This window comes from Malus domestica, chromosome 17, assembly GCF_042453785.1.
Source record: "Malus domestica chromosome 17, GDT2T_hap1".
NCBI lineage: Eukaryota > Viridiplantae > Streptophyta > Magnoliopsida > Rosales > Rosaceae > Malus > Malus domestica.
The window spans coordinates 13366059-13376301 of record NC_091677.1 but is presented as its reverse complement, the minus strand read 5'-3'; the positions used below and the strand labels follow the sequence as shown (position 1 = coordinate 13376301).

The 10243-nt window shown below is 37.7% G+C and overlaps 1 protein-coding gene across 6 annotated transcripts; it reads left to right on the top strand.

The window, feature by feature from the left end:
* Positions 1-229: 229 nt before the first annotated feature.
* LOC103405311 (calcium-transporting ATPase 9, plasma membrane-type) lies at positions 230-10243 on the top strand. Of its 6 annotated transcripts, none has more exons than XM_070817284.1 (34): positions 230-344; positions 635-965; positions 1456-1572; positions 1653-1692; positions 2317-2432; positions 2517-2648; positions 2751-2840; positions 3006-3075; positions 3180-3250; positions 3328-3411; positions 3491-3568; positions 3647-3718; positions 3901-3984; positions 4074-4156; positions 4245-4353; positions 4430-4485; positions 4603-4645; positions 4843-4926; positions 5081-5218; positions 5352-5414; positions 5504-5602; positions 6248-6358; positions 6860-7027; positions 7188-7247; positions 7400-7564; positions 7709-7825; positions 8006-8104; positions 8193-8330; positions 8585-8685; positions 8802-8847; positions 8962-9096; positions 9210-9317; positions 9395-9486; positions 9663-10243. In XM_070817284.1, exons 2-34 carry the CDS (start codon positions 735-737, stop codon positions 9772-9774), a joined length of 3312 nt encoding a protein of 1103 aa, XP_070673385.1. In that variant the 5' UTR covers positions 230-344; positions 635-734; the 3' UTR covers positions 9775-10243. The 6 variants fall into 6 exon arrangements, with proteins under 6 accessions (XP_070673385.1, XP_028953238.1, XP_070673384.1 ...); XM_029097405.2 differs by having other exon boundaries at positions 244-344; positions 5349-5414; XM_070817283.1 differs by having other exon boundaries at positions 262-344; positions 632-965; positions 5349-5414.

Genomic DNA, 10243 nt, shown 5'->3' with positions numbered 1-10243 from the left:
AAAACATTTCAAATGTTTTTGAAAAATTAACTTATATTTATATTAAAGTTTGACTCTAAAACATTTTAATTTAAAGGAAAACTAATGAAAATGGCTTGAAAACTTTGAGTTTTAATGATAAGGACAAAATAAAGGGTAAAGTAAATAGTACATGATTGACTTTTTAGTGTAAAAATGTGATTTTTCATTAAAGTGAACAGTACCGGATGCTTTTCGTTAAAGTTCCTTTATTTTAAATGTGCTGTTAGCGTTTAAAAGCCAAAACAAATAAATGAGAAGGCTCTCCTTCTTCTCTGCCTCTCATTATCCTCCAAACTGCAATGCGGCGTACGCGTCGTGTACAGGTAATATCTCGTTTCCGGTTTATACTCCTAAATTCGCGGTCAAATTTATAAGGCTGTTTGCCGGAAAAATAAAAAAAAATAAAAAACCCTATTTTTGGTAAATAAAACCCACCAAAACATAAACGGTAGCATCGCCGCTGAAAAGAAAAAAAAAAACAGAACATTAATTCCTCTGCTGTACGGTTGTTGTTGCCGTGTTGCAAACCAGCTTTGGTTTCTGTGTTCTCCTTATTTGGGAGTTTTGCTTCTTTTTTTTAACATTTTGTTTGGTGTGTTTTTTGGCAAAGGAGGTGGGTGGGCCCCAGCACAAGTTTGAAACGCTCGGGGGCCGAGCCAAAACGGAGGAGAGAGAGACCAAACTCTTTGTTCGTACCGTACAACGATTGACAGATGGCCGCGTCGCGTGGTTCGTCGTCTTCCACGAACGGGTTGTTGCCGACGTCGTTGTCGGAGCGGAACCACCACGACATGGAGGCCGGGGGAAGGGGAGGAGGGGAAAGGGTGGGACTGGAGACCGAGTTCAACGACGACGACGCTGCCGCGGCGAACGACATGCCGACCGATCCCTTCGACATTGCCCACACCAAGAACGCGCCTCCCGCGACGCTCAGGAGATGGAGGGTACGTATTATACGACATTCCATTTCAACCACATTGCACTGCTTGCATTGCAAATAGCAATGCCGCTTTTGTGGATTCAGCAACATAAATTTTTTGTATAATATTGCAACGTGATGATTGCTAGCATTGATTTTGGTTGATTGAAAGAGGAAACAAATCGCCATTGTCCATTTCGTATTGGATTTTGGATTGGAATCGAATCGAGTCAATTTTTTCAATGCCTGAAAATAATGCCAATTGCCATTGGTGTAATGTAATGGGGCACATTACACAAGCGTTCATACAAAAAAAATATATGTTAACAATGTACAAACCCCTTCGGGTTAGCCCAAGTGGTACGATAGGTTCAGGCTCGATTCCTTCCAATGTAACCGGAAAAAAACTTACAAGGTGTCGAAATGGGACGTATCTTTCTGTTTTTCATTTTTGTGGATAATCTTATTGTGATTATTTTGCCAACTGCGCTTGCTTATGATCACTTTCTTGGCAGCAAGCGGCACTAGTGTTAAATGCTTCCAGACGGTTCAGGTACACTATGGACTTGAAAGCGGAAGAAGAAAAAGAAAATAGCAGGCGGATGATTAGATCCCATGCACAAGTCATAAGAGTAATGTTTCAAACAATAATCAACTTTCAGTAATTGGAACTATTTTTATCCGTTCGACTGATGATTACTTGTCATATTAGGCAGCATTGCTTTTCAGATTGGCAGGAGAACGGGAACTTGGTAAATGTTCACTCTAGCTTCCAGTTGTTTATTAATTACAATGCTATTTTATGAAGCTTACGTGTTTCATCCGCATATTATTGGTTTGCTTAGCGTTTTTCTTAAGTTGTATTCAAATTTTTCATGTCATTTAGCAATTTTCACCATTTCCATAATGTCTCTCGTTGCAGCATCAGTCTTAATTTGTTGTCAAAGTTGAATGGTTTTACACAATTTAGTTTGTCAATATTTGTTGTCTTAGACTTCATAGACATTATTGGGCTTATTTCATTGAAACTGAAGCTTTTGCATTTTATGGTCGCTTAAGTACTCAAACTCACGTTGTATACTGGTCCGCTTTCTATATGATGCTGATAACTTACCTTATTTCTCTACTTTCGTTAGTTTTTCCCAGAGGCTCATGTTCGGGGTTTAGGTTATTTGGTAGGGCCATAGTGAAGGGGAAGCATTATTGCATGTTGTGTTCTGTCAGGCTTGATATACATTGGATCTGTAACTTGTGTTATATTGTTGGACAGTTCAGAAGTTCTTTAAACATAATTCTAGCTGTATTTTCATTCTTGTCCAGAAGATTCCATTTTAGTTGCTTATTTGCATGATTTGCTTTTGTCCCGGATGATATAGGGATTGGCACAACAGTTGCGCCCCCAACTCCCAGTGGTGATTATGGAATTGCACTAGACGAACTTGTTACATTGACCAGGGAGAACAACATTACCGCTTTACAGCAATATGGAGGGGTAAGTCAACTGAAAATGTGTTTCTCCTTGTTTTGGTAATGTTTTGTGTGCTCTACATACATAATACAATCATCATTTCATTAGGTTAAAGGCATATCAGCGTTGCTAAAATCGAATGCGGAGAAGGGAATTGATGGGGTTGAAACAGATGTAGTAAAACGAAAGGAAGTGTTTGGATCAAATACATATCCTCGGAAAAAAGGGCGGAGTTTCTTGGTATATTATCTAATTACAAAGTGTTACTTTTTTGTTATTTTGTGGTTTTAGTTAGGAACATGTTGCAATAACTGAAATTCATTCCTATGCTTTGTCCTGCAGAGGTTCCTTTGGGAAGCTTGGCAAGACTTAACTCTTATAATCTTGATCATAGCTGCAGTCGTGTCATTGGGACTCGGAATAAAAACTGAGGTATTCTTGATCATTTGCATCCTCTATTCTCGCATTTATCTTATAACCAAATGGTGCCTGTTTGTCTAATTATCTGGGCGTGTTTTGGATTTCTATTCTTTTTGTTTCTATGTTTTTTTTTATAAACAGTTTTGTCTAGCTTTTTTTCTTTTGATATCCTCATAGGGTCTGGAGGAAGGATGGTATGATGGAGGAAGCATTTTCTTTGCTGTGTTTCTTGTTATAATTGTTACAGGTATTGGAATTGATATTGTAGTCGTGATTTGATCTTGTTTCAATTAGACTCATCTTGTAAGCATGGGACTAATTTTCCCCTTGTCATTTTTTTTTGTTTGCCAGCTGTTAGTGATTATCGGCAATCTCTTCAGTTCCAAAATCTTAACTCGGAAAAACAAAATATACAACTGGAGGTGCGCACTCGTACACCATTGGAATGTTACCATTCACTCTCTGGATGCTAAATCGACTTATATGAAAATTTCTACAGGTCCTGAGAGGCGGTAGATCAGTAAAGATCTCAATATTTGATATTGTGGTTGGTGATGTTGTACCACTCAGAATAGGTGATCAAGTGAGTGTACTTAATGTTTTATTGTTTTACTGGATATTAATTTGATAGTGCGTAACCAAATTATTTTGTTCGTACTTAGGTCCCTGCTGATGGAATCTTAGTCACTGGTCATTCACTTGCTATCGATGAATCTAGCATGACTGGTGAAAGCAAGATTGTAAGTGCTTATACAGTACCATGCAGTAATTTAATTATCACAATTACCAATACAGTTTTTAAGCGCCATCTCTTTCAGGTTCACAAGGATCAGAAAGCACCTTTCTTAATGTCAGGTTGCAAAGTGGCTGATGGAGTGGGTACTATGCTGGTAAATAATTTCAATTAATTAATTGTACTTCACTTTTCATAACTTGACTGAAACAATCATACGTTTCGCATCTCTGTATTTTGATGCTGGAATTTTCCCTATAATCCCATGTTTCTAGTCTCCTTTTTACTTAACGTAAGACGTGCACCACCAGGTTGCTTCACCTTTTTGGCTATCTGTAGGTAACTGGTGTTGGGATCAATACTGAATGGGGATTGTTGATGGCAAGCATCTCAGAGGATACTGGTGAAGAAACTCCTTTACAGGTTTTTTCATTTTTCCACAAGTATGGTTGTTTAATCTGTAGAAAATCTATTATTTACAGCTCAACGATATCTTTGGTGCTCTGTGATAGGTGCGTTTGAATGGAGTTGCAACTTTTATAGGCATAGTTGGGCTTTCAGTAGCTGTTTTGGTGCTTGCCGTCCTTTGGGCCAGGTAACATTGTGATCAATGAATAATTAAAATTTTATTTTACATGAGTTGTTTATCATCTTATTAGCCTTGCTTTTATTTAAAATTTTAGATACTTCACTGGAAATACAAGAGATCTAGATGGAAAAGTCCAGTTTATAGCTGGTCAGACTAGAATTGGCAAAGCTTTTGATGGAGCAATAAAAATTTTCACGATTGCTGTAAGTGAAGCTTCCGGATCAATTGGCTTTAAGGTTATATGTAGGCCTTTCTTTGACAAACTATAGAACCATGCAGGTCACCATTGTGGTTGTTGCAGTCCCTGAGGGGCTACCTTTGGCCGTTACCTTGACGTAAGTAGCATCAACCACTTTTGCTTCGGGTTGCAATTACAGGAATCTAAGTTTAATGTACCAATATAGTTCTCATTTGTGTTATCAACTTTGTGTCTGTCTTCAATTCTGTGACAGGCTAGCATACTCAATGAAGAAAATGATGGCAGATAAGGCATTGGTAAGTGTCTTTGGTCTTTTTAATTGAAAGTTTTTCGGTTTCTTAAATGTTAAAAAGTATTTTTCTTGTCTTTTCTCGCTTTGGCTTTCACTGGTCGACCATCATTCTGTTTTCATTTTTGTGATATTTTAGCTTCTGCTAGGAAATGTCTTTGTAAAAATCTCGTCAAACTAGCTATTAACAGTAAATATGTGCAGGTCCGTAGGCTGTCAGCCTGTGAAACTATGGGTTCAGCAACAACGATTTGCAGTGATAAAACTGGGACATTGACTTTAAATCAGGTGTGCTCTATGATCAAAACTGAATATTGTTTTTCATCAATTTATAAACGCAGGGTACCGGGCAGCATGTGAAACTTGAGTATCATGTAGTTGTTTCGATCTGAAAAATGTATTGGTAAAATAGAAATAGTGACAAAAATATATGATATGGCAGATGACTGTGGTTGAGGCATATGTTGGGAGAAAGAAGATAAATCCACCAGATGATTCCTCACAGTTGCATCCACTGGTTTCCACTCTGTTAAGTGAGGGCGTTGCGCAGAATACCACTGGCAATGTATTTGAGCCAACGGTAATATTTTTCTTCAGTTGTCACGGCATTATCAGGGGGGGATGACATTGTTTCCCTTAGCTGTTGAGCTTTGATGGTATTCTCAAATTCTAAATGTTAATATTTAAACGCAAAAATTCATTTTGTTTAGCAGGGTGGTGAAGTAGAGATTTCTGGATCTCCTACGGAAAAGGCTATACTTTCTTGGGCATTCAAGGTTTGTTTTAAGTGTGCTTTAGTGTATTCTGGTACTCTTGTTTCTCCAATATTTGAAGATTTTCTTAGTTATCAAATTCTGCATCACAGTTGGGAATGAAGTTTGGTGTTATCAGATTGGAGTCTACAGTCCTTCATGTCTTCCCTTTCAACTCAGAGAAAAAGCGAGGTGGTGTTGCAGTAAAGCAGGTAATTGATTAATTAAAGGTGTAAATTTTCAATTTCGGAATCAATTAAGACCCAGTGGGATTTGCATAGTGAGATGTCTTTTAGTTCATCCGGAAAGCCTCACGTGGTGTGTAACATTATCGATGAGTTTGAAGTAAAGCGACTGTGTCTTGTTCACCTAACATAAATGAGTTTTTCCGGTGACAAAATCACTGTAAAGAACTTCTCAACCCAACTTAGTGAACCATTCTTATTTCCAAAACTAGTTAAAGTGACTCAGAAGTTATGCCATATCGTTGAATATATACTCCATTAACTTATCATTTCTCTCTTGATGGTATATCATCTCGTCAAATACATGCTTAATCAACTTATCATGTGGAATAAGACCAAAAACGTATAGTTCCTGTCAATTATACTGCATTGTGGATACCTTACATAACCTTAACCCTCTGCATTTTTCATCTGGAAAATATCACTTTATGCATGTTTTGAATGCAATATTAATATACTTACATAGTGATAAATACATGATAATACCTCCAAAGATAAAATCACACAAGAAATAGAGCTACCTTAAACCTTTTCTGTGCACAGCTTCTCTCTCGTTTGCCCGATTAATCCCATGCTAATGTTATTTCTTCACTTTCTTTCTTTTCGTGACAGGCTGACTCTAATGTTCATATACATTGGAAAGGAGCAGCGGAGATACTTTTAGCCTCATGCACAGAGTACCTTGACTCAGATGGTTGCTTGCATAATATTAAAGATGACAAGGTGGGAACACGATCCATAAAGACATAATCAGAAAGTCTTAGCATAGAGAAAAAAAACACACTCTGAACCGGCTTTGAGAAATTAAAATCTAGGAACAAATGGAATTTCTCATTGATTTAAATGAACATACTCCAGGAAGTTATGGATGAAGAATCTATTATGACATTTATATATATGAGCGCTATATTTGACACTTCTACTCTTGGTAATGATGAGAATTAATACGCACAAAACTCTTAGGGTCCATTTGGATGGAAGATCCGAATTTGAATGTAAATTGCTTAGTTGTACTTCGATAAATATTGCTCTTATGTTCAGAAAATCCACATGTTACCTCCTTGGGCGTAAAAATGAACACCCGTATGATTTTCGTTCAATCCAATTGGGCTCTTATTATCATTTGATAATTAGGTTTCTATTAGAAAGATGAGAAATATTCTTTAATCTCTTGAAATTGTCCTGTGAAATTTGTGTATGATGTCTTGTTATATCCTTCTGCAGGAATTTTTCGCGACAGCTATTAATGACATGGCAGAGAGCAGTTTGCGGTGTGTTGCCATTGCATATAGACCATATGGATTGGACAAAGTTCCTACCGATGAAGAGCAATTAAGTCAATGGGCATTACCAGAAGATAACCTTGTCCTGCTTGCTATTGTTGGCATAAAGGTACGCATATCCACAAAGTAAATTCTCAACTATTGCAGTTGTTTATTGCATATCTTTTTGATAGCCTATGGCATAGACAGTACCATATTCTTAGGCCTTGCTTTTAATATAAAGTATTATCAAACTTCACTTTGAGCTAATATGTATGTCTGGTGAGTAGGATCCTTGTCGTCCTGGTGTCAGAGATGCAGTGAAACAATGCACAGAAGCTGGTGTCAAGGTAACTTTTCTCATTGGTTCTTTAACATCCTGATTTATGTTACACTTCTGCAAACATAATGATGTATACTTATTTACATTATAAAATATTTTATATTGTGGTTCTCGTGTCTGGAAAATGACCATATGAATCACATTTTTGTGAACCTATAGGTACGCATGGTCACTGGAGACAATCTTCAAACAGCAAAAGCGATCGCGTTAGAGTGTGGAATACTACTTTCACTTGAAGATGCTACTGAGCCTACTATCATTGAAGGAAAAGTATTCCGTGAATTGTCTGAAAGGGAAAGGGAACAACTCGCCAAGAAAATAACAGTATGGTTCCTACATTATGGCAATTCTTAGAATTTGTATTAGCTTTTGATCTTCAGTCTGTTACCCTTGCTAATTCTGTTATTTCTAGATTGCATCTCTGATTGTTCCTAACAGTAATGAACTTTTTGTCACGTTATTGCTTAGGTAATGGGCAGATCTTCTCCCAATGACAAGTTGTTGCTTGTGCAAGCATTGCGTAAGGGAGGTGAAGTTGTTGCAGTAACAGGGGATGGCACTAATGATGCTCCGGCACTTCATGAGGTTTGTCGCCTTTGTGAATTTAATAAGTTCATGTGGTTGGCATTTCATGCCATTTTAGATTTAAACATCCTGATAACCCATCTTTCTAGCAAAATTCGCCCCTCGATAACATCCCTTCTCCTAGTGTCATGCTTTTTACCTAGTTATAGCTGACCAGATCTTTACCATTATGTATTTTAGGCAGATATTGGTCTTTCTATGGGCATTCAAGGAACTGAAGTTGCTAAGGAAAGTTCGGATATCGTTATCTTGGATGATAATTTTGCGTCTGTTGTAAAGGTGAGAAAGTATACTTAATGTAAAACAATAATAGGGTTGGAGTGGTGATTTTGTCTCTTCTGAGTGTCTCTCTTTGTACTTTATGTAGGTTGTTCGCTGGGGACGTTCTGTGTATGCAAATATTCAGAAATTTATCCAATTCCAACTTACTGTTAATGTTGCCGCTCTTGTAATTAATGTTGTGGCCGCAATCTCTTCTGGTCGTGTTCCTTTAAATGCAGTACAGGTATCTTTTTCTCTCTCTTTCTCTCTCTTCCCCCCCCCCCCCCCTCCCCCCACTCTCTTCTATATATATATATACACACACACACACACACACACACAACAGCATGTTTTTTCATGGCTTGGGCACTGCATATTTTGTACAATCTGGAATATGAAGCCAGAACAAAGATGAGTGAAAGAATCCTCTGCGGTTTAGGCTCATTACTTTTCTCTGTCATCTTTCTTCTAATAATTTATTTCATGTTCTTTGTCCAGCTTCTGTGGGTTAACTTGATCATGGATACTCTAGGAGCCCTTGCGTTGGCTACCGAACCACCTACAGACAACCTTATGCATAGAACACCAGTTGGCCGAAGGTGTGAAATCGTGTGATTAGCTAGCAATGACATACTTTGATACTATTCAAAGTCAAATTCTTGTTGTATGCTAGATTTCGATGAAGTGAAGTAATAATCTGATATTTGTTTCTCAGGGCACCTCTTATAACGAACATCATGTGGAGGAACCTACTCATTCAGGTATCTCCTCTCTTTCGATTATCATTGGCACTGTTACTAACATCGCAGTTGAAGAAGCATAAATTAACATTGTATCACTCTGTTCTCTAATTTCATCATTTTTACTTGGCACAGGCTATGTATCAAGTTACTGTCCTCCTTGTCCTCAACTTTTTGGGAAATAGCATTCTTGGTCTGCAGCAGGATGTCCCAAAGCATGCCGTTGGTGTGAAGAATACTGTCATATTCAATGCATTCGTCTTTTGTCAAGTAAGTATAGGACTTGAAAATAGCTATGTGAATTACGATTAGGAGTTGCGTTTCAATTGTTTAGTTAAGCTGGTTTAGTAATTTGTTCCAACGCTTATGTTAACTTCTTACAGATTTTCAACGAGTTCAATGCTCGAAAGCCTGAAGAAATAAATGTCTTCACTGGAGTGACCAAAAACTACCTCTTCATGGGAATAATAGGAATTACATTTGTACTTCAGGTGAGAGGCCTCTGCATTTATATTTTTGGTTTCGGGCTCTTACTATAAATAATTACCGAGTACAACTCTATTTTCAGATAATCATCGTCATGTTCCTCGGAAAATTTACAAAAACGGTTAGACTATCATGGCAGCAATGGCTCATATGCTTGGGAATTGCCATTGTCAGGTACGTTAACTTGATGATTCCTTATGTTTTTTTTTTCTAACTGGATGAAGTTTGGCTAAAGTTTAAGAACCACAAGTGGAAGTAACGAAATCGGTTTCATAAAATATGCGAGTCATTCTGTTTTGCAATTTATATTTGCCTAATCGCGGTACTTAACTGACCTTATTTTCCGACAGTTGGCCTCTTGCCATTATTGGAAAACTAATTCCGGTCCCAAAGACTCCGTTTTCCCAGTACTTCAGTCGGCCTATTCAGCGGTGCAGAAATTCTCGTAATCGTAATACCTAATGCTCATCTCCCTAGTTGTGTTCTGTACGCATGCTATCAAACCATCAGTCTCCAGATCTTCGAAACTTGGAGCAAGGATCACGCTAGGCATCCGAGTTTCTTCTTACTACGAGAAATAAATGAGGAAAATCAACGGTTATCGTTCTCAAAACTCAACTCATTTGGTCTTTCAAACTAGGAGGATTGGCATTTGGCCAAGACGGATTACATCCTTCTCCACGGAAATGCCCTTCCCGGCTTTTCCACCTCTTCGTCTCTCAGGGCAATCTCTCATTTTTTTTGTCTGAAAGTCTTTATTCCGGCGTATGGGGATGGTTATAGCCAAGTGTTGGTTTGGCAAAGATTTGTATATCCAATTTTAGCAAATTTGCCGTGTAATTTTTTAGCCAAGTGTAAATAGAACGCTGCTCTCAACAATTTTCAAATTTTCTTGAGCAATTTTATCAATCAAATGAGAATTCAAATTAAA

What these genes read in the sequence shown, in the direction of transcription:
- LOC103405311 (XM_029097405.2), top strand. Translation starts at nt 735, where the DNA reads ATGGCCGCGTCGCGTGGTTCGTCGTCTTCCACGAACGGGTTGTTGCCG. An exon ending in CCCATGCACAAGTCATAAGA is followed by an intron (nt 1,573 to 1,652) that starts GTAATGTTTCAA and finishes TTGTCATATTAG; the next exon opens with GCAGCATTGCTTTTCAGATT. An exon ending in TTGGGAATTGCCATTGTCAG is followed by an intron (nt 9,487 to 9,662) that starts GTACGTTAACTT and finishes ATTTTCCGACAG; the next exon opens with TTGGCCTCTTGCCATTATTG.